Source organism: Astatotilapia calliptera, chromosome 11, assembly GCF_900246225.1.
Source record: "Astatotilapia calliptera chromosome 11, fAstCal1.2, whole genome shotgun sequence".
Classification (NCBI taxonomy): domain Eukaryota; kingdom Metazoa; phylum Chordata; class Actinopteri; order Cichliformes; family Cichlidae; genus Astatotilapia; species Astatotilapia calliptera.
In genome coordinates, this window is record NC_039312.1 from 28450785 (window position 1) to 28474936 (window position 24152).

General features: G+C 38.3%; 2 protein-coding genes across 4 annotated transcripts in view; one reads left to right on the forward strand and one right to left on the reverse strand.

Moving 5' to 3' along the window:
• Positions 1-15364, forward strand: part of bcan (brevican) — a 33168-nt gene extending 17804 nt beyond the window's left edge. Inside the window, exons 3-15 of one of the 3 annotated variants that reach the window (XM_026184371.1) lie at positions 96-503; positions 2680-2854; positions 3288-3415; positions 4544-4837; positions 5059-5931; positions 6591-7331; positions 8673-8915; positions 9921-10025; positions 10137-10295; positions 11824-11906; positions 12081-12225; positions 12340-12522; positions 14154-15364. In XM_026184371.1, the coding sequence (XP_026040156.1) occupies positions 96-503; positions 2680-2854; positions 3288-3415; positions 4544-4837; positions 5059-5931; positions 6591-7331; positions 8673-8915; positions 9921-10025; positions 10137-10295; positions 11824-11906; positions 12081-12225; positions 12340-12522; positions 14154-14269 (3653 nt within the window). In that variant the 3' untranslated portion in view covers positions 14270-15364. The remainder of the gene's footprint in view (positions 1-95; positions 504-2679; positions 2855-3287; positions 3416-4543; positions 4838-5058; positions 5932-6590; positions 7332-8672; positions 8916-9920; positions 10026-10136; positions 10296-11823; positions 11907-12080; positions 12226-12339; positions 12523-14153) is intronic. The other 2 variants (XM_026184372.1, XM_026184373.1) reach the window with 2 other exon arrangements.
• A 1036-nt stretch (positions 15365-16400) lies between these two features.
• On the reverse strand, positions 16401-23513 carry hapln2 (hyaluronan and proteoglycan link protein 2). The gene is made up of 6 exons (XM_026184374.1): positions 23335-23513; positions 23075-23179; positions 22030-22386; positions 21549-21665; positions 21276-21458; positions 16401-18015 (listed from the first exon to the last, which is right to left on the reverse strand). Exons 1-6 carry the CDS (start codon positions 23366-23368, stop codon positions 17738-17740), a joined length of 1074 nt encoding a protein of 357 aa, XP_026040159.1. The 5' UTR covers positions 23369-23513; the 3' UTR covers positions 16401-17737.
• Positions 23514-24152: the final 639 nt, after the last annotated feature.

The following is a 24152-nucleotide window of genomic DNA, read 5'->3' on the forward strand; positions in this document are numbered from 1 at the left end:
GCTTAACACACAAACATGACAGTGGTCTTGACCTTCTCATCTGATTCTTATAAAAAATTAGAGTGCATTACAAAAGGTCGCTTGTTACTTTAAAGCTTGCCTCTTCTCAGATGATTCGAAGCTTCTCCATGTAACCATCCCAGCCACCCAACCTGTGTTTGCGGTGCTCGGTGGCTCTCTGACTTTACCCTGCCTGGTGTCTCTGGCACACCCGCCGCCATCCCCCTCTACCAATGGTCGCCATGCTGTGCTGTCTGTCCCCCGGATTAAATGGAGTATCCTGAATCATGGCATGGAGACAGAGATCCTGGTGGCCCGTGGTGACAGAGTGAGGGTCAGTGAGGCCTACAAGGAACGGGCCTCTCTGTTCAACTATGCCTACTCCCCCGCTGACCTCACCCTGCGTCTTGAGAGCGTGAGGCAGAATGACACTGGTTTTTACCGCTGTGAGGTGCAGCAAGGTCTCGAGGATGCTAATGATGTTGTGCAGGTCAAGGTCAAAGGTGAGACATATATATATATATTTTTTTTATCAGACTGTCAGTCAACAACATAATATAATGTGGTCAATAAATGAACATACTAAGAATTTCCCTTTTAAAATTAAGCTACACTTAAATTGTTTATGAATTAATGGCCATAGACCAAATACCATGAACATGTGCAGTGAGTTCGGAATCGTTTTAGAAACTTTACTCTTAGCTGCTTTCACACAGTGAATAACACGCAAATGTAATTTCTATCAATGATAGTCGTGAATCTATTAGAAACTGACTTATTTACACATCTGATGGTCAAGGTTTTGCTACTTGAGATTTAAAACATCTGTTTTTATCTGTTTAGCTGTGAAATGTTCCTACTGTTAACAGTATGATGATAGATACTACACAGATATACCTCCAGCATCACTTGTCCATGAATGTTGTTTTCTGGGCTAAATCTGGTCTTTAGTCTGAAACACTACAGGGAACGATTGAATTCAACATAATTCCAATCATTTAAGGCTAGAATCAGGTTAACTTTGGTTCAGAGGTGAAAGTTTAGCAGATTTGGAGTTTATATCTAGCTGTTATCAAGAAATGTGTGCACGGGGAGTTTATTTAACAGGCCTGTAGTGGAGTTTGACTTTATGTAAAGAGATGTTTTCAGTGACCTGAAAGTTTTTCACCTTCCCTTTTCAAATAAATATCAACATTCTTTTAGATGAATGGCAAAATCTCCTTCAATGTCTTTTTAGTGCATTTTGCTGTGCGTGATGCTTTTCAAAGCACAACTTTTTTACACAGACAAAAAAGCAATGCGTGCCACCTTTCGTACTAAAATAAACAGAGCGAACCACATCATGTAGTTATTCCACAAGCAATAATGTCACAATGACTTAGTAAAATAGTGAAATGGCCTTGCCCAGGTATGAGTGAGTCGGTGGTGTAAGTCAGGTGTGTCTTGACTCCGAGTCAAAGAAAAGTGTCCCAGTCAATACGATGAAAAGGAATAAGGTCAACCGTTCCCTAAAGAACAAAAGAAAAGCTGCTGTTTCTCTCCTGTTTCTGTATCAATAGTATGCACAGTTTCAGCATGTGTGATGAATGACTTTGCCCTCTCAAAGCAATACAATATGGATATTCTGACCACAGTAATTTGTGAGCTAATATATCAGGCTCTGAATGCTGGTTTCACGAAGTTTGCATTAAATAATGACAAGAATTCCATTGTATTGCTCACTAAGGTCACAATAAGGTTGGGCTGTTGGGATGTAAATTTAAGGAAATAAACCAACTTCTTCTTGTAGTTAACAGAAGAAAGGAATTCATTTCAGATTCCATTTAATTAATTTAAAGGGGACATGAAACACTACACATATAAAGGCTAATATACACCACTGAGCCCTGCTCTCAAAAACCGACATAGATGTAATGCCGGATTAAAGCTGGAAAAGTCCTTGAAGCCAAAGTTTACTGCTGTCTTCTGTCAGTAGGGGACGTGACGTCATGTGGTTGAATGGTTGGCTGCGGCTAATAGACTTACATTAGTCCTTGTTTTCCACTGAGGTATTGATTCTATCACTATTTAGCTTAAACTAAGTCTGTTAGCCGCAACCAACCAAACACATGATGTCATGACACACTCACAGACACAAGATGGTCGTAAACATGTTTTTAAAACTTTAAGCACTTATTTCTTAAATCCAGCTTCACAGACAATGTTACACCTATGTCTGTTTTTCAAGAGCAGGCTCAATGGTGTATATTAGCCTTTATATGTATAGCGTTTCATGTCCCCTTCTAATATACAAGACGAATCCCAATCACGGTGAATACAACATGCAGCCCATCTTTTGTTTAAGTGGTGACATTCTCAGCATGTAGCCAAGCAGCATATGCTCAGCTGAAGCCAATTACGCTTAAATATACTTATGTTTTGGAACAGCCACCGATGGAGTAATGAAACCATTACAGGAATCTTAAAGCTAAGTCAAAAGATTAAACTGCAAAGTGCATTCTATCACAGTTAGTTAAGTTATTTTTTTTTATAATTTTATGATTTGATTTTATCATGTTGATAATGTGCTCTGCAATAATGTACTTTTCTTTGTGATATCTGTTTATGTGAGTGCTTGTTTAGTACTACATGTTTTACAAGATCTGCACAGATTTCACAAAGCTTTTCTTTTTTTTGCAGGTGTGGTGTTTCACTACCGCGATGCATCCAGCCGCTACGCTTTTACCTTTGAGCAGGCTAAAGAGGCTTGTGAGGACATCGGGGCTGACATCGCTACCCCAGAGCAGCTACTTGCTTCTTATAACAGCGGATATGAGCAGTGCGATGCAGGCTGGCTCTCAGACCACTCTGTGAGGTGAGGACCTGAGAGGACAGGGCACATTACTTGGCAATGTTTGGCCTTTTAAGCATTTTATGTGAATTAATTCAAGGTTGTTTTCAGCGTACATTTGCAATCAATCCAAATCCTTTCTTCAGCTCCAAACAAACATCAGGCCTGACATTGTAGATTGACTTGTTGTTTTCTATGTAGAAAAAAGAGCATTTAGTGTAGAGGTCAGTCATTCGGGGGATGATAGTGCTCCACTCAGATAGCTAATATTTGATATGCTCTCCACATTATAACACAGAGATTGTCAAGTACCTGAGAGTCACTCATCTGATCTCAAACCAGACATTTCAGCTCTTCAAGACCTACTCACAAATGTACTTACACAAGTGCCATGTTTAGAGTGCTGCCATTAGAGAAGAAGAGGTGCTTCAGTGATGTTTGGCATTTCCATCCACAGATACCCCATTCAGATGCCAAGAGAGGGCTGTTTTGGAGACATGGATGGCTTGCCAGGAGTGAGGAACTATGGACTATTAGAGCCCGATGAGCTATATGACGTGTACTGCTATGTGGAGAATATTCATGGTAATACAACTATTAAAAACTTGTAAAATGCATTTCACAAGTTTTTAATGTTAAATGTATTTTATGATAAAACCTGTGTCTTATTTTTGTACTCTTTTTGTATATTTTGTCACCAGTTTTAATAACTGCAGATTCAGTAATATGATATGGTTCTGTGATGTGTTAAATGTGTAAAACCTGCTTGTTTCTTTCCTTTTAGCATAAAAGCGATTTCTATGATTAGTAACAATTTATTTTTAGAGGATCACTGGGGTTCTCAAAACTTTGGTAAAAACTTTTGCTAAATCTGAGCAAGCATATCGCCGCCTAGTTGCACTTAAAGCATGCCTTGAAACCCTTAATGATCAAAAATACCTTTATGGCAATTGCCCGCTTTATTAGACATAGTATGTAAAGATTAGTGGTGTGCGGATCTTCTTCCGATACCAACAATTTATGTTCTAGAATCGATTCTCATATTAAAATATTCATATTTTAGTACTTTGGGGTAAATTTGTAGTTTTTCATCAACAGGAACACAGTGAAAAGAAACTATATCATTCAGATCGTCTAAATTGGAAGGAACTACTTCTTACACCTTTCATAGTCATATGCGAAATATGGCTGTATAAATGTGTTACAGCCCCTGTCGTGCGCACTCACAACAATAGCTGAGCGTAAACTGATTTATGTGTGGACGTATTTTACCGCCACAAACAGCCAAGACATGGTTTGCGATATATGTGGCAAGACAGTGAGGTTTTGTGGCAACACCACTGACCTCGTCAAACACCTCAGAGTAAATCATATCACAGAATATGATGAGCTTATGTTGAGTCGAACTGAATTTCTATATGATAATTCTGCATTATTAAGCAATAAGAACAAGTAGTCTGATGTCCTGTAATCATTATGAAGCTATATTATTATATTATTATTACAATTACATAATACAATTATATATTGTATTATGAAATACAATGAAGCATTAAGTTTTTGTACAGAGTATCGGTCTCAGATCAGTATCGTCGATACCACCCTGAATTTTACTTGGTATCGGATCGGAAAGGAAATATAGTGGTATCGCACATCACTAGTAAAAATGTAGCAAAAGTAACATGTCAACATTATTGTTTCTCTGTTTGAAAGGTGAGGTGTTCCATGGCTCCACCCCCCAGCGTTTCACCTTTGGTGAGGCAAAGGCCTACTGTCTCAGTCATGGTGCAGAGTTGGCCACCACTGCTCAGCTTTATGCAGCTTGGAATGACGGACTAAATCACTGCAGCCCAGGGTGGCTGGCAGACGGGAGTGTGCGGTACCCCATTGTCACCCCTAGAGAGCGCTGTGGAGGTGGTGAACCTGGGGTCAGAACCGTTTACAGATACAGCAACCAGACGGGCTTTCCTGAGACCCACTCTCGACATGATGTCTACTGCTTCAGAAGTAAGAGAGCAAGTCGTGTAATTTCTATTTGAGTTTATTCTGTCCCCTCAGTGCCGGTGCTTTTGTAGGTAGTTTCATGGATAAAAGGACAGAAAAGAAATATAGCTTTATTACGTAAAATTCAACTTGGTATTTTACATTTATTGCCATGAAGATCCCAGTAAACATAAGGATATTGTGAATTCAGTTTTTTTTTTTTCAAATTATGTTTCTTTCTCCAGGTGATAATGGCCCCTACACAGATTCTCCCCAGGTTTTAGCCACTGAGCCAGAGGATATTGGCCAAGATATTGTTTTTGTAACTACGTCCTCGCAGGAGGATGTCAGCAAAAGTGAAGCAATGACAGATGGAGTTGCCCAGACTACAAATCCAATAAAGCAGGGTACTGTCGATGCTCACACAGTGACAATATCACAATTGACAGCAGACATTCCTCAGACTGCAACTCCTCTGTCTGATCACCAAGAGCACATGTCCACCAATGACACTTGGGAACTGGTAAAGAAAGCCAACTACCCTGAGTCCTATCAGCCAGCACCCGAAGAGGATCCAGACACAGATCACGAGGAGTCGTATATAATTTCATCCCCTTCTCCAAACACAGATAATGTAGTTACAGTTGGTTATTACTCCATTATACCCATAACTGATGTGGCAGATCCAGAAAGTGGAGAACCCACAGAGCATCATATTTCTATGACTGAAAATCCAGATGTGCCAGTTAGTAATGCCACATCTGGAGCTGATGAGGTGCATCAAGAGTGGGATTTACCTGTTTTGCAAAAGGACCACACTCCATATGTCCCTGAGGAAAATGCCTCAGTGACTGAGCTTGTCTATGTGAGCACCTCTTATGATGCTTCAGAACAGCCAGAAGAAGCCAGCACTGGTACTATTGAGGAGATATCAGTGGCAATGACTTCACTCCACACTGAGGTAACAGATGTTCTTGCCACTTCACCGATGCCAGCTTTTGCTTTTGATAAAAGTACAGCTGATGATTCTCCAGATGAAGAACAGGAGCATTCTGTGACAGTCGATTTGGACACCACTGCCATAACCAAAGTGGTCACTAAGTCAAACCTTGATTCAAGTAAGTGAGATTTAAATGTGAAATTTAGCCCATAAGACGGGTCGTAGTGCCGTGATTAGCACTGTGCCTTCACAGCAGGAAGGTTTGAACCCTGGCTGCAGTCATTCTCCATCTGTGTCTGGGGGTTTCTTCCCAAAAGTGTTAACTAGTGATTCTAAAACTAGCCATGGATTAGATGTGGTTAAATATGTAAAATATAGAAAAAATAGTACATGGTTAAATAAGAGCTGTAGTTTAAATTGTTTGATTAGTCATTCAGAGTAAATGGCAGTCTATTTTCATTAAGAGTTACTCTTTCTAGAGTTTCTAGAGTTCTAAAGGTTGTATATTTCATCTACTGGTAGAGATTGTGTGTGTGTATGTTGTTCTGCACACTGCTACATTATTTCTGAGCACCATTAAATGGTACTGTCAGCCCACCTGCCTGTCCACATCTGCATCCAACAAAAAGTTGCCCAAATGACCCACAGTGACATTATGTATATCTTAAACACAATTTTCTGTCTAGGCCTGTAAACGGTTTTTATATTTCCAATACCCAAAATGCTACTTTTCTTTGCTACTTTACTAGTTTTTAGCATTATACCATGCATTGTGTTTCCCCATTATCAGTCTAAATTGCTTCAGAAGTGTAGAGATTTTTTTGTTTTTGTTTGCAGGTTACGATCCTACTCAAGCCCACTCAGATGTAACGGAGTCCTCCATCCCAATTGAGCATAGCGCTGAGGAATTGAGTAGCACTTCAGGAGATGTGGCAACAGATGATCTGGCAGAGCAGAGTGGACACAACCCTCCAACTGTAATCTCAACTGCGGAGGTCATCACTTTCTCAGACGACACAGGCCTCAGCATCGACGCTCCTGTTCTAAAAAACCAACCTGTCTTATTGTTGGGATCCCCAATCTCTGCAACCTTATCTCCTCCTCCTGTTGAAGTTGAAGCCAGTTCAGAGATAATAACCTACATACCAGAAAGCAACGTTTCATCTGGGGCTGAGCCATTGGACGACATTCAGGATAAACCCGAAATGGAGGGATTAGGAGACAGCTCAGTGATTATCCTCCATACAGCCCAAAATATCACAAATATTGCACCAGAGGAGACCGATAAAGATGTCACAGAAGGACCAGGTAAATCGTCAGGAGAAAACCCAGAAAACTCAGGGGACACCAATTCAGAAGGAGTTAATGGTGATGCTGGCACGAATGCACCTCATTCAGAGATAAAAATCACTCTGATCCCTCATTTAACACTCACACCCAATTGGGAACCTGAGCTTTCTCCTGCCACACCACAGGAGTCTCGGTCTGATCGAGAATATAGCGCTGAGCCTCCTGCTGCTCCTGAGGAAACTGATGATGCTTCTAACGAGCAAGAGATCAACACCGGGACCATTAATGGTAAAGTTTAAAAGGGTCCGACACCCCTTTCTAACAAATAAATGTAGGGCGCACATGTTCCCAGTATGTGTATTGTAAGTTTTAGCTGAAGAAACCATGCAGATCATTCATAAACCCTTGTTTATAGGCCTGTACCATCCAGTTTTTGTTGTTGGGGTTTTTTTAACATGTTTTTAGCTATAACTCCAAAAGAGCTGCTGTTTGTTACAATAACATCTCTGTCAGACACAGTAGAGCTGCAAACGGGAGTAACAGCTCCTTCAGTTGACTGTGAGTCAGTTGACATTGATGGAAATGGTAACCTTTTAATGACAAACTTTTACTTTTTAAGTGACCATTGTATGAAATCACTGTCATTCATAAGTCATGTGTGAGACATAGTATTATTATAGAAAAATGGAAAGCGGCTTCTGGGTGGTTAATTAGACCATATGTCACATTTCAGGCACAAGAAACTAAGAAAAAAATGTAGATGAGAAAACCTCTATTAGAAGAGATCAAGCAATGTTCTGCTCTGACAGTTCAGATACTGGCATTCATATGGATGTGACTACTGCATATGCCACTCTATCTAAGCATCAATGAACCTTAGGGTCATTCGTCCTTGGTAACATCACTCTAACAGCAGGACTTTGTGCCCTATTAACCTATTAAGCAAAAACTTGCAACCTGCTTCTTGACTTCTTTTGGCATATCTTCGGCCTATCAAGGTAATGGCACACTTAAGATTTTCCATTTTCTATCAAAATAATAGTAAATCAATGAATCTTCTGTTCTTTTCAAATGTCCTCCAAATACTTGGACCCAGCTTTGCTCGTTCAGCAAAAGCACAGCATTTGACATGCTCTGGTGGCTGTAGCAGTGAAGTAACAGTGGCAAACTGCCTTAGTTTGTCTTTCATTTATGAGTTCTTGCTTTTCAGGCATATCTATTTATGGATGGAGTGCTGTGCTTGCCACCACAGCTGCAAATTTTATTGGTCCACAGATATGATTGCTGATCCAAATGAAAGAAATCAAAGAAATATTATTTTCTCATGTTTTATGTGTCTTGACACATTGGGGATACCTAATTATGCACACAACAGTGGCAAAGTAGATTGTGAATAATATGTCTCCTCTAAAGGTCTTAATTAGATACTTCACAAAAAATATTTTGTTTATCTAACAGTAACCTCTTCTACCGTCTTACATAGTGCGTTGTACTGAAGTCTGGACATATCTGTTTCTAATAAGCCACATATTTATTTACTCACGGAGAGCTAGACAACTTACACAAACTCCAAGAAAGTTGTTGTCTGATTTTAAAATTAACTTGTGAACATGTTGTGAAATGTCTCAGCAGAACATGGATCCCATGGTAGTATGGAGGTGACCGGCACAGACGAGCCTTCAGTTAAAATATGCACATGGCGTCCTGAAGAGGAGGAGATCTCCAGCTCAGCACTGACCACAGACAACAGTGATATGACTATCATTGCTCCCACCATATACCCTGTGTATTTTGAAGGGAACGAGCAGACTGCCATGGCTGCCTCCCTGCCTGCTGCCAAAGTTTCAGCTGCAGGACAAGGAGGCTTTTCAGGTATCTGTACTCCAGAAAGAAGTGCAAATAGAAACAGCAGCTGATGCTTATCAGTGTTTTGGGAAGAGTAAGGTGTGATTAGGAAAATGCCAAATGTGGAGTTTTATTTTATACTGCACAGAGGGTTAAACTGTAGCTTCCTGCTTGCTCCCGGTACCAGGGGCACTGCGGCTCAAGACATATTGCGATATATATCGTGCATTGTGATAGAGCCCCCCAAAATATATCGATATTAGATTTTCATCAAATAGCCCAGTCCTATACTGCTGGTTTAAGACTTCAGGCTGACGCAACTCAACGGATGGATCAGTTATTAGTTTAGATTAGATTTGTTATTTACATAATTTCGTTATTTTAGTGTAAAGAACAGCCAGGTCATGTCATCACGGACTCATAAATCCCTTGAGTTGATTTTGTTGTAGTTATAGTTCAAATATTGTATTTCATGTGTAAGTCTGGAATGAAGGATGTTCTTTCTTAATGTGCAGGATCACTTCAGGGAATTAAAAATGTTAGATTGTTTTTGTTTCTTTTAAAAAAGAAACCCATTTTTAAAATGACATTAAATGACTTGCAATATTAAAATTTGACTAACAGAGTAAATACTGGAAACTAATTTGGAGAAACCATGTTTGAGGCAACAGCTCCCTCTGCTGGTGTGTCTTTGAAGGGGTTTTACATTTGAAAATCAGACAGCCTACTAGTCAATTGAGCAGTTTTATCTTTATAATCTGTTCCGTTTTTTAAGTGTATTTTGAGTTTTTAAGCAATAAGTTGTATAATTGTCAATAAAATAAGACACATATATGCAATTTTATCCCCATTAACATAGAAAACAGCTGGGAAATTAATGTTTGTATACATGGACTCTGACAATTTAATACAATGAATAAAGTATGCAGTTTTTTTTAATTTCATAAATATTAGTTTCACAGATACAGAATAATGCACACATCTGAAATATTTCTGGATCTCTGTTATAACTGTCATTTCTCATATCTACAGACTCCTGCTTGGAGAATCCCTGTTTGAATGGAGGCACTTGTGTTGACGGTGAATCGTTAAGATGCTTTTGTCTACCTGGTTATGGAGGAGACTTTTGCCAGAAAGGTATAGCACCATAAAATACAGATGTACAATCTTCCAAACATAAGCCAACCTTTCTACTTATTCAGACTTAATACATTTCTTGATATTTTTCTGTCCTTTCTTCTGTCTCAGACCTGGAGATGTGTGAGCCAGGCTGGGAGAAATTTCAAGGATATTGTTATCGTCATTTTAGCAAGCGGCAGAGCTGGGAGGCAGCTGAGCAGCACTGTCGGATGTGCGGCGGGCATCTGCTCTCTGTCATGACTCCTGAGGAGCAGGACTACATCAATGGTAAAACATGACTCAAGTGACTCATATGATTATCAAAGATTTTGTAATCAGGAAGCAAAAACATCATTTGACTGCACGAGTTAAATGTTACTTCTTGAAGCTGAAGAAACGTCAAGTATATCACACAAATAATGATGACAAAGTTTTAGATTGTCTGTATATTTTTAATGTTTGCACTGGGTAATCTTGCAAAGCTTTGAAATACTTACTTGAAAAATGCAATTCATGTCTAAGAAGCATACACTGAATTACACAACATTAAAAAATAAACCTGTCACAAAAAGTAAGAAAGTATGTATTTGGTCATTTATTTCTTTGTTGTAATAATGCTTTGTGGCAGTAAGTCCTATACAGTGCAGCAGAGTGAGCAGCAGAGTTGAGTATGAGGGTTGCTCCCATGAAAAACTTAATGGTACTTGTTAAGTTTAGTTACTGAAATAAGCACAAATATTTTTGTTCATTTGTTTCAAATGTCCGTAACCTAATCGAGGTGGAGAAACGTTGGTAGATGCTGGCACAGTGGTCAGTAATGCATAATATATTTTGTTCCTCCACGCATAAAATCTAAAATTCATTGTAAAAAACAGTCACATTCCCAATCAAAGGACAGTATGAATTTTGTTGTTTCTAATAGCTGAGTTCTCTTTGGGTTTTGTGCAGTTGGGTTTTGTGCCTTGCCATGCAGAGGCAGGTGTCAAACCAGTCACTTTTCATGCTTCAACATGAGTCAAACTGTTAAAAAATGAAAAGTCATGAGTTTGTTTTAGGAACGAGACGCTGAGATTTTCTCCAGACAAGACACAACAATAACCTCTCGTGTCTTTCATCACTTGGAATTTGTTTTTCTTTCCAAGAACATGGCAGTGACTCACAGCTGCTGTTGGTATTTTGTCTTGCTAAGGGGCGATGACATCGTTATCTGACATCGCTGTGGTGGCGGCTCCTTGTGCTCGGCAGGCAGTGGGCACTGATCCTATTAACTGATACTCTTATGTAAGGATGTGAAAAGCAGCCGGCTTCCCAAAACAGCAGAGAACTTTAAAGCAGGAATGTGTACCACAAAAGATTTTTTTCTTTCATAATTTTCTCACAAAACATACTTTAATTCAAATTATTGTTGCTGACAAACAGTTTAAGTGTGAAAATATATTAGTATATTGTTTACATGCTGTGGATAAATGTTACATTGGGAACATGAAGCATTTTTTTTATCACAACAAAAAGTTGTGATGCTGTGTAAAATGTAAATAAAAACAGAATGATTTGCAAATGTCATAAAGTGCATTATTCACAGTACAACACAGAAACAGCTGGACAAACATAATTTAATTAGGTTAATTGGCAAAAGGTGATTGGATATAAGACGAGCATCTTAGAGTGGCAGTGTTTCTCAGAAGTAAAAATAGGGTTTACTAATTTGAAAAAAAAAAAAGGCAACAAACAGAAAACTGTCTACAAATTGTCCTAAAAAAGTGCAATGACTTAATAAACAATATATATAATACATATATTCTTATGCTAATTTTAGAAAAATACAGAGAATATCAGTGGATTGGACTAAATGACAGAACCATTGAGGGAGATTTCCGCTGGTCAGATGGAAACCCACTGGTGAGTTTTATTAGTTTTGACCTGACATGTTTGAGATTCAGAGGATTTATCAGCTGTTTAACATGATTTTCTTACATTTGGTTTGTTTAGTCACCTGATTTATGACTGTGAGAATGAGAGCACAATCAACCAGATTACTATGTAATTTCAAATCTGCTCACTTCTCTTTGTCAGCTCTATGAAAACTGGTACAAAGGGCAGCCTGACAGCTACTTCCTGTCTGGTGAGGACTGTGCGGTGATGGTGTGGCATGATGGAGGCCGCTGGAGCGACGTGCCATGCAACTACCACTTGTCATACACCTGCAAGAAGGGCGTCAGTGAGTTCACCTCATTTTAATCTCCCCTAATTCCTTCTTTTTTAAACTCCTTTTCTAAAAAAAAAAAGAAAAAAAAAAGAGTAAAGATCTAAGACTCAAAGTGGTTTCCAACAGCCTCCTGTGGTGAGCCCCCCCATGTTCCCCATGCCAAGGTGTTTGGGAAAAAGCGGTTGCGTTACGAGACAAACACCAAAGTGCGATACTACTGTGAAGAGGATTTTGTCCAGAAAATGAATCCTGTCATTAAATGCCTGCCAGGTGGCCAGTGGGAAGAGCCTCAAATTACCTGCATGCCAAGTAAGTCCATCATATGTCTGAGCATGATTAGTTACACCTATTACTATAAAACAGTCACGTGCTTCTGCAATGTAATATGTGACTATAATGTAAATTACATACAAAAGCACTTTTCTGATATTTTTTTTTTACCTAAAAGCCTTACAACAGAATATCTTCAGATATCAGATCAGTGAAATATTGCTCTATTTTTAGTCCCTAAAAAAGATATTTTTTCAGTCTGAGTGAACAATATAATAGAAAATCAGACATGCATGTATTGACCTCTGTAGTACAAGAAGTAACGTGACATAATGGCCAAGAGTGGGACTAAAAGAAAGTGTCTGCAGGTGTTAAGGTGTACTGAACATACCAACTTTGGGCAAGAAAGAATATCTTAGATTCAGCTGAGATTGTCCACTATGAGTAGGGATGGGTATTGATAAGATTTTCACAATTCCGATTCCATTTTCGATTCTGTTTAATGATTCGATTCTTTATCGATTCTCTTATCGATTCTTTTTAAAAAAGGAGAACACTAAGGTCGAATAGCTTAGAACTTTGTTTTATATCTTCTCTTTGAATAAGATAGAAATTTAGGAGTAACATGGCCTTACAAACCCAACAGTGAGATCTTAAGAGATCCAGCCTGTGGCTCTTCAACGGGGTGTCACAGGGTCCCCAGGAAAAAAATTGTAAATGTAAAATAATAAAATAAATATTCTTCTGTAGCAATAACAAAGTATAACATAAATTATTTTGTAGCAATTACACAAGAATATCCAGTAATGTCCCTGCCTACAATTAAACACATTCACTTACCGAAAATCGGGGGCATCTGCTGTGGCAAATGGGTGCAAGCCTTTAAGCACAAACTTAGTCACTGCTCGGTGACATTCGTCTATCCTGGCCTGAAAGGAGACGCTACCGGTAGACTGCAGCGAGAACTGCCAGCATCTGAGCCAGACTCTGTCTGTCTCTCTCATCATGGTCACCTAAATGCACAGTAATGGCAGGTTTTGTAATAAGGCAGATCGCGCTAACATAATATGCACTGTTAGTTGATTATTTACCTGCCACATTAACGGGAGAGGACGTGCAAACGTTACCGCTGCTGCTGGGTTGAGATTCACGAGTCCGGAGTGGAATTAAAAACATGACATTCATTTAAGGTCATCACGTGTTTTGTGAGCAAATGCTTTTGCATATTCGTAGTGTTTCCTCCCTTAAATGAAATATCTACTTTACAAGTATTGCAAGTTGCCCTGATGTCATCTGTTCTCGTAAAGCATAATCAAACTTTTGAGCGTTTGAGCCGCCATGTTTCCTGCCAGGTAAATGATGCTCCGCAATGTGGTGACGTCATTTGGGGCGACTGGAATTGATAAGGGAATCCTTTGCAAAAATGGCAAACAATTCCAAGGAATTGAAACAGTGGGACCGGTTCTCAACGAGAACCGGTTTTTGATACCCATCCCTAATTATGAGGCTGTAGGAGTGTCAGCTGAGTACAGGAAGCTCATTTATACAAAGATTATAGAGAGCAAACTAATCTAAAGCAGCTTACATGGAAAAAAGTCCTAAAAATATGGTAAATCAGTCTTTTAATCTCTGCAATCATTTCTTTTTTCCCTGTTTCCTTACACATTTAGCTCATTCAGAAGAAGAGGACCTAGTTACCGTACATGCTGAGCAGCGCGAGGAGGCCATGGGTACAGCCACAGAGAAAGCAGCCCCGCTCTACTGGGACATTAACTGGAATGTTTAAAGCCACCCTGCCTTATTTAAAGCAAAAATCAAACATTCCTTCTCCTGTTTTCACACTTTTCTTGTTTCTTATAAGTTAGTCCTGCCCAGTTTCTGCATTAAATTGCCCCGAATAAAACAAGTTGCTCATTTTAACATCATCTCAAGGTTACAGTTCCTGCAATAATGGACAATTCTGGAAAAGTGCTCTAATCTAAATATGCGTTTTACAGTGTTGACCAAAGCGTGTCTAAAATGTTTGTGAAATCAAGGAAAATCTGTTCATATTGTTTAAAAATGCAGTTCGATCTAGACATGCATGGAAAAAAATATGATTCCCAGAATAATTTTCCAGTGAACCTTATCAAAAGATAAAGTAGGATCCAACACGCATTTTGGATCAGTAGACGACACTTTGGTGCAACAATCATCCGCCTCCTTTTTTGAATAAATGGGTTTCTGTTTAAAAAGAAAAAAAAATCTATTTTTTGCTAGCGTATGTATGGAAGAAATACATTCTTACTTTTAATACAGAAGGACAACTTTTAAGCAGGTGGACAACTTTTATACAAATCAATTAGAATCAGTTAGAAGATGAGAGATCTGTTGTATAATTAGAACAATAATTGTAGATTATGGAAACAATTAGGTCTTGCGTATCTATGTATGATGATTAGCCTGTAATACCTGAAATACACCAAATCAAATGGAAACCAAGTACCAAGTAGATGATATAGAAAGATTTTTTTTGACCCAAGCTGTTAATACGATATGGGCGGCTAAGAGATCAAGGAATATTTATGAACCAGTAACTGTAGCCAGTTATGACTTAGTAACACTGTTACTGATGTAACTTACTTTCACAATCAGCCGTTCTGTAGCTGGCCTTTGTTGTGTTTTAGGTGACGATAGCAGACATTGAAATCAACCTGTTGACAATGTTGAATTCTTGAATTTGACTGCTGCTACCACACACTGTAATTTTAACATATTTGTAACAAACTGCTGTTCATGATAGTTTGATGAGTTTCTGATAGGTGTTAAATGTAGCAAAGTGTGAATTGATTGTCAGCATCAGCTGGTCTGACATTCACTAAAATCTGTTGTTCTTACAGTCTGATGGATTTCTTGTTTTTCTTTATGAGTGAAGGTTTTCTGTGAATTTTAATATTGAAAACTCCACCTGATGTGTCAAACCTAAGATAGCTCACACATATCTAACGATCAAAGAAATTCAAATGAGGTCTTAGAGTAGCTGCACTCGAGGAAGTGCTGCTATTCTGTTCTAATATAGCACAATGCTTCTTTACTGGGAGAAAGAGCATGTAACTGCTCATTAAATGGACACATTTTTTTACTTTTATAAATTGCTCTTGAAGCTGCTATAACTTTGCTGATTTCCAAACACACAATCTTGTTTCACCTTTCACCTTTATTAAAAAAGGGATTTCATGTGCGTTCTGTTTTCACTGAAAGTGGGTAGTAGATCTCAAATTGCAGTGCATCTCAGATAAAAGGAAATTATGTGGTATACTCTGTAGCAAGATCCTTATAGGTTACAAAAAAATGTGTGGGCTTGAAAAGAAAACTTAAAAATGGTAAGTCAAGGCAATGTGTAGTGTTAGTCTTTAGACAATGTGATTAAATTGTCAACACAACAAGCAAGATTGCAACGAAGATTTGGAAATTCTTTGCTTAGACTTGGCTACTCACTTGACTGTGAGTCAACTGTATATTTTGCGATACAATATTTGAATTTGAAGAATCTTGCAACTGAGAAATATCTTCCATGTAATATTAGTTATAATAGCAAACGAAACTAACCACAACATTAAATACAGTGAACATAAAAAAGCAACAAAAAAACCCCCAAACATGATCAGCGTTGTTGTCAAGTGGTTTATTGCTAAAGACGTTATGTCTCAAAAACAGTGTGAATATTTAAGTTTCTCTCATTTGTAGCCATAGGATTGCCCACTGATTGCCCACTGATGACAAATTTATCCATTGATCCAAACAATATGGAGTAATATGTTGTGGGCCACCTTTAATAAAGGTGAAACACGATTATGTTGTGGGTAATATGTTGTGGGCCAAAAGGGTTACTCCAGGACAGTGGGACTGTCCTGGAGTAACCCTTTTGTTTGGGCTCTTCCTTTTCTTCTGTGTTCACAGGACTGGTTCATCTGTTGTTGTTTTCTTGCTTGAAGGCAGAGATAAGAGGAAGAGGTGGGAACTTCTTTGGAAATTTCTTTTTATATCACTTAAGAATGTATAGATACAGTTTACATGTAGATAAGGTCACATTAAAGCGTGAGTCACACTAGCTCCAGATTTAATCAGATGCAGTTTGTTTTGTTTTCTAACATGTCTAACTGATTTAAACACCATGTGGAAACTATGTTAACGTTTTCTTGAAGGGGACATCAGTGATTCCCTTTAATTTTGGTATTTCTTTAGATGAGGGAAAGTACCAACCCTGAAATCAGAGAAATTTCATGTAGACAAATGCATAAAGCTACCAGGTTGTCTCGGTACTCATTAGAGATTTAATAGGAAAGCAGATCACTGCTATATTTTATTTTATTTTATATATTTTTCATAAATATGTGTAAAAATGTATAATTCCTGTTATTTTAACTTCTATTGCAAGGCTCATTAAATAAGTCCCTCCTTGCTTTAATATTTTCTTTCAATGCATTGTTGAGGCAGGAAGCTTTCCCTGGCACCCTTGGACCCACATTGAAACCTAGCAGCTAAACTGAAACTGAAAACTTAACAGTAAACTGCAATTTAACTGGTTGCTGCTACTTTAAATCATTAACAACTTGACATCATGACCTTATCTGTGCAGTTTAGAAAGAGGCTACTCCTTTCTTCATTTATATTCCAACGACTGATGGCATCTAGATGCATGTCAAAAATGAGTATTTTAAAGTTAGGCTACATCCAGGCACTCTATGATAAATAAGGACAGAGGCTCCAGCAGCTGAGATATTTTTGGAAAGTAAGGAAAAAAATATACAAAAACATCCAAACTGATAACAGGTCATCTTTTTATTCAGCAAATTAAATTATGTGTCATTAATTTACACATAAATCAGTTTATCCTTTGTGTTTATTCTCATTAGAGTATGCTCATATAAAAGCAAGAGTTATGTTAAGTAGACACATCACGTGTTTGCAGAGCTGTTATTATTAAAGGCTTAGTGATAGATGATTGTGCATATAAACATTATTTTATAACATTTACCTGCAATCTACTAGTTCTTGAACTTTCCTTGAACTTTCATTCTTTTAGTTATTTTTAATCATTATTATACCCACTCATAGTTACTTTACTATAATGTTGAAAATAACAATAGTGCAACGTGTCTGTAGCCTCAGATATGAACTTTCTTATTTGGGACAATCTTTTGGTATATAAAGCTGTATACACATGTATTGTGGTCTCTCAGGTCTCTCTGTCTTTCTTGCTCGTGCTTTTGGATTACCTATAGCAATAGACCCCATAAACATGTGTGTTCTTGTCTGGGAATCCAAATGACCGTACTCCTGCCTCTGGAATGCCTCCACAGCGCTCCCTGGGGTTACTGATGGGAAACCGAACACTGCCATCTTTTAACCAACCGGCATCGCACTGGTCAAAGTTATGGAAATGCCAGGCAGCATAAAGCTGGCCGACCAATGCCATCTCAGCTCCCTGATTTTTACAAGTGTGTCCGGCCTGTTCGAAGGAGAAAGCCCCAGCTATGTAGAAGACGGAGCCTGTGGGAGCAGGAAACATTTGTAGGAGATATAAAGAATAAGTAATTATTTAAATGCTGACAAAAAGAAAATATGCAACTATTTAAATGTCCTTGTTGTTTTACAAGTCCAAACATGTCTGTCATATTTTCAACAGTAAGAGTGGGAGTATCAGTAGGGCTTTCCAGCTGGAGAGACAAACAAGCATTTTCCCACTGAACATGTTTCCATCATGTCACAACAAGTGATGGGATTTCCGGCTCTTTTTAGAGATCCGGCTCTTTCGGCTCGGCTCACTAAAAAGAGCTGGCTCTTTCGGCTCCCAACCGGCTCTTCAGGTTGTTTTGTTGCTTTAATTAATTAATTATCAACAACAATATAAAATTATGCACAAAAGGAATTAGTAATGTAAAAAAACGTGGTTTTCTTTATGTATGTTTATATATAAATATTTATGGGGACCCCTAGAGACGAAACACGTACAAACTCCAAAGCACAATATTAATACACAAACACTCACACACACACACACACACACATATATATATATATATATATATATATATATATATATATATATATATATATATATATATATATATATATGTATATATATATATATATATAAAAACACCCAGCACGCCCCTGCGGGCGGTTTATCCTTCAAGCTCGGGTCCTCTACCAGAGGCCTGGGAGCTTGAGGGTCCTGCGCAGTATCTTAGCTGTTCCCAGGACTGCGCTCTTCTGGACAGAGATCTCCGATGTTGTTCCCGGGATCTGCTGGAGCCACTCGCCTAGCTTGGGAGTCACCGCACCTAGTGCTCCGATTACCACGGGGACCACCGTTACCTTCACCCTCCACATCCTCTCGAGCTCTTCTCTGAGCCCTTGGTATTTCTCCAGCTTCTCGTGTTCCTTCTTCCTGATATTGCTGTCATTCGGAACCGCTACATCGATCACTACGGCCGTCTTCTTCTGTTTGTCTACCACCACTATATATATATATATATATATATATATATATATATATATATATATATATATTCAAATAATTTTTAAAAAAAAGTTCATTTACCTGTTACTACCACACACCCAATCCGATTGTTGGTACTTCCTGGCTTGTGTAGCCACTAGGTAACAAAAGCTCAACACAGCTCCTAGCATCCTGGAGCACTTCCGTTGTGTTTTGGAGTTTGTACGTGCTTTGTCTCTAGGGGCCACTGTAAATCTACTTTTATTTATTCACTCCACATAAAATGTAATAAATAAATTATAAAGTACAAAAACCAACTATTTACATTTCATACATTTCAACTTTTAACTACTTAAATTTTCAGCTTTTTCCTTTTAAACAAATTTAAAGTGAAACAACACAAAACACTGCAAACCACAAGACAATAAAATATAAATTAAAATATGGAAAAAAAGGGGGAAAAAAGAACACCCAGATCTTTAATTAAGGGAAAGGTTGGCATTTAGAAATATTAATATCACACTCAACTGACTGCGTTTTATCTTCCCATTGCACTGATGGGTGGACAGTTCTTAGGTGCCTGTGCATGTTGTTTGTGGAGCTCTATATGATATCCTTTTCTTGTAGACTCTACACTCTGCCTTTGTTTTGTCAATACGATTGAAATGGTTCCAGACTTTGCTTCTTTTCTTGGTGTCACTCATTTACTTTACTGTACCTTTCCAATGTGACGGTGTTGTCTCTTGTTGTTGCTCCCGGCTGTCTTTCTTTCCCTCCTGCTCTTGTTGTGTGCTACTGCTGTTGCGAGTGTAACTACCGTCCCCGCCCCCTCAGCTCAGCTCAGCGCTGAGCAGAGGGGCGCAAACGCAAGTCCCTGTTTGGCGTCTCTGCTCAGCGCAAACACAAGGGTGACTTGCAGCGTAAAGCAAAAAAAAGTGAAAGAGAGGGCAAGAGAAAGAAAAAAACCCACGGCTCCCAATAAGGAGCCGGCTCGCATCGTTCACTTCAAAGACCCGGCTCTAAGAGCCATTTCATTCACCCATCACTAGTCACAACAGCACCTACTATCAATACTGCTTTTGTGTGGTAGGTATTAAAGGGCAGATTGTTTCTACTGAGAATCTGGATTCAGTATCACTGCACTCAAACATAAACAATCATCAATAAAAAATTAAGAAGCAACACCCTTTAGACCATGGCTCTACTGGCGTCACCAAGAAATCCAAAGTGTGGTGACTTTCTGGGATCTGGGTGTGTTTGAGGTGCACTGCTCGGGTTTCTAAAGGGGGAACTCTTTTTTTAAAATGATCACTGCATAGATTTTTGAATTTTCTTGTTTTTATGACTTTTTCTCTGGTGGTTTAATAAATTTGTTAAACACTGTATAACTGTATACAAAAAATATTATATTTTCTAAGGATTCATCAAAAGTACTGTGGGTTGAGTCAGTTTATTTTGTCACTTTGACTCATAGAAGTTCAGAATTGTTTTCTCATAATTACGAGTGTAACCAAGAGTGCATACAGCCTACAGGAGTGCCTAAGGCAGGATGAGGAAGCCAGCTTAAAAGCGCTAAAACCTGCATTTCTTGGAAAAGTCACACAAGGCTGTTTCTCAACTGGTAACAGCTGTAAGATGAGTGACAGTTTTTTTTTCTATTTTAGTAATTTACTTGTTTTGTTAAGTGTTGATATAGACAACTTGGGTCATTTTTATTGAATTACACAAAATATAACTTGTTGCTGTGTGGTACATGAAGCTTGTTTTTTAGTTTTGGTGAGTTAAATTAACTTCACACTCCACCCTCACAAATAAAATAGGCTGTTTTAGGTTTCACAAAACCAACATTCCAGGAGTCAAAAGGCTAATGAGGATATAAAACCACTGGGTATGGTCACAATGTCTATGTCCATCTTTTATAAACAGTCTATTGTGTGACATTCTGTACTTTATCTGGTGTTAAATTATTTCTTAAAGAGTTAGTATTATTTGATTCCTTTTCTATTTTGAAGAACTCCCATGTGAAGACCAAACACACACTAGCCTCTCAATACTTCCACGCCTTGTTATGTGACTCTCTCGGCTTCTGCTCATTGGTTCTTTCTGAAGATACAGTGTCCCAAAAAGAAATTTATGTGAAGGATTGTAAATGAAACGCAGGATGCTGTGATTTTAAACAAGTGTATTACAACATAAATAAATAATAGCATTTGGATCAGTGATTCTATATTTCAAACAGTTTGAGATTTGAAAAATATTTAACCACACAAAAAACTGGAAGAGTAGAAAAGTTTGTTTCCTAACTTACCAGATGTCTGCGAAGTGAAGCAAAAAGCATCAAACCGATCATTGTTTTTATCTTTTGGGCCATAACTGCGGATGCCTGAAGGCAACTCGCCTCCACAAACTGGTCGTGGGTGAATAATCGGATAATGAACAGTGCCATCATGGAGCCAACCTGCGTTGCACCAATCCAAACCCTCAGTCCAAGCTGCAGGAAGAGACAAAATAATAAAGCTGGACAAGCAGTAGATAGCACTTGTTGATTCGGAATAAATGCTTTGAACAGTGTGTGGGGTACCTCTGTAAAGCTGGCTGTATGTGGCTAATGTGCCATCTTGTGCAGCACAAGCCTCTTTTGCTTCTTGGTAATTGAATCTGTAACGGCCATCTTTACTCTGATACGGGAAGACCACACCTACAAAGAGAAGGCCCGCTGTCAGTGCTGGTTTTTCTCTGCCCATGCAAAATGAGTGCCCCTATGAAGCTATGACAACATTTCAAAATAGCCTGTATATCTTTCACATCAGCGGTTCTCAGACTATTTTTCTTGATAAGCAGGAGAAAAAAATATCCAAGCTGAACCATAAAAACATGGGTAAACCTTATTTTCTTTACAAAAAAAATCATTTTTATTCTCATGTGTGTGTTTTTGCCCCATGACCTACCAATAGCTCAAACCACTATTTTACCAGAAATAGCCTTTTTTAGCTAGTGTATACCACACGAATAATCAGACATGTACCAATATCCTGAAAAAGCAGATACAAAAAATATTTTACCTTCAATCCTCAAAGTAATGGTGACGCTCTCATCCTCAATGCCATTGACCAGCTCACAGCGATACGTGCCTTCATCTTCCAGCTCAAGACGGCCGAGGTGCAGGGAGGCGTCCATGGCATGAGCCTTACGCAGAAAAGCTCGCTGTCCAAGATGGCCGTATGGCTTGAATTCATGTGCATTGGATATCATGATAATATTTTCTGGTCCAACCTTCTCTGGTTCAATTTTTGTCCATTTAACCTTGTAATGGCTGGGTTTGGTTCTGAGGATACATGGTAAGGTGACATTATCTCCTCTTTGACCAGTGACGTCTGCAGACACAGGCAGCTCAAGAAGATACTTTAGTTTCTTGGAAGCTGTGGGCAAAAGAAAATCGAACATCATAAATAGAACACTAACATCAACCTCCCATGTGACAACCTTTTTGGGTAAAAGAACAACTTGTTTGCACTACACCGAGCAGTGCAGTGTAATTTTTCTGCAGTGCAAAAGTTAGATTTTTACCCTTTCAGGTTAAAGCTTTAAAATTTTCTTCACAAGACACTTTTTTTGGCAAAAATATTTGCATTGATAGCGTGTCAGTACCAACCAGAAAGTTTAGTATCTTTGAGCAAGATACTAAACCCCCAAGTTCTCCCTGATGCACTTTAAGTGCTCTGATTGAGTTCCACTCCATCTATGACTAGAAGTAGCCGTCTACATTGTATACAGTAACATATATTCTTTTCTTTACTTCACTGCACTGATAAAAAATATTCTCCTCATAATAAATACTGTGCTGAAGATGAAATATAGCCTATATTTGCATTTTACATAAGACAAACCAATCAGGAGTTCAATACTGGGCAATATTGGTAACATCATCAAATATGAATTCATTTTCTTCTGTTACACAGATAAATTCACAGATTGCATCATTAAACATGACGTACGTTAGGCAGTAAATTAACAAGTATGTAAAGTAATCTCAGGTCAGTACATGAATATGTAACTGCAAACCATTGCCAAAACATCACCCATCATGTGAGAGTAATGGGATTTTACCTGCTCTCTCCGGTGTATATAAAGCTGAAGACCAGGTGAAGCACCTTGATATCAATAAAAGAATCACTGCACAGTTCATTATGAAGGGTGTCACTCTTCCTCCTCCTGTGTTTCATGAGAAAACAGAATAATATTTTGTTGTCACAGATGGCCTGGCATCATCAATAAAACTTTAAGTTAAGAAAAATTGTGGTACATTTTACAGTCCAATATGTTTCCCAAATTTTAAATCGGAAATTGGCAAAGACAAAGACAAAAACCTGCGTAATTGAGAAGATACAGCCGTTCGGTCATCCTCCAGCATCCTCCAGCACAATGTTTTCAGTGTCCAATCAGAAAATTCTCTGGATAAAGCTTGACTTTGTTTCTCTACTATTTATCTCTGTTGGGTTCTCTGTCCAATCATCAAATGTTCAGCTGTCATCGGTCTCTAACTCTTACTCCCTCTCTTCCCTCGCTCTGGTCATATGGTCCACTCTGTAATCGACAGTGTGACTCTTGTAACCATACGAAGATCTGATACTCACAAGCTTTTGTGTTTGTTTTCGTTAATAGTCTTTTTTTCTTTGTTTTTATTAAATGTGAGACAAAATATGAACAACAAAAAGTTTTCTCAGAGGATTATAACTATGAATGAAACCAGCATTAGCACCTAAAATTCTACATTTTGGTGTTACAGGTCAAGGTGCAAACACTGATTTGTAAAACATGCCATTATCTGATTTGTTTGAGCTGACACATACTAAATCTGTCAGTGGTAGACGTTACTTTTAGAACATGAATAAATGAATTGTTTATTAATTGTCCATCAATGTCTTGATTGATCAATTACCAGATAGCAAAGTATCTATAATCTTATTCAATTCCTGTTTTAGATGACTGAAGAAACAATGAATATATACAAAGATGAGTTTTGTGTGTTGCTTCTTAAGAACACTTAAGAAGGAGAACCTTAATATTACACATTAAAACAAAGAAAAGTATTAACTTTGATCAAATCTGCACACTTTTCTTACATTCTCTTGTGCTGTCAAAAAACATATTGTACAATAAAGTGCACCGAGTGATGAGCCATCTC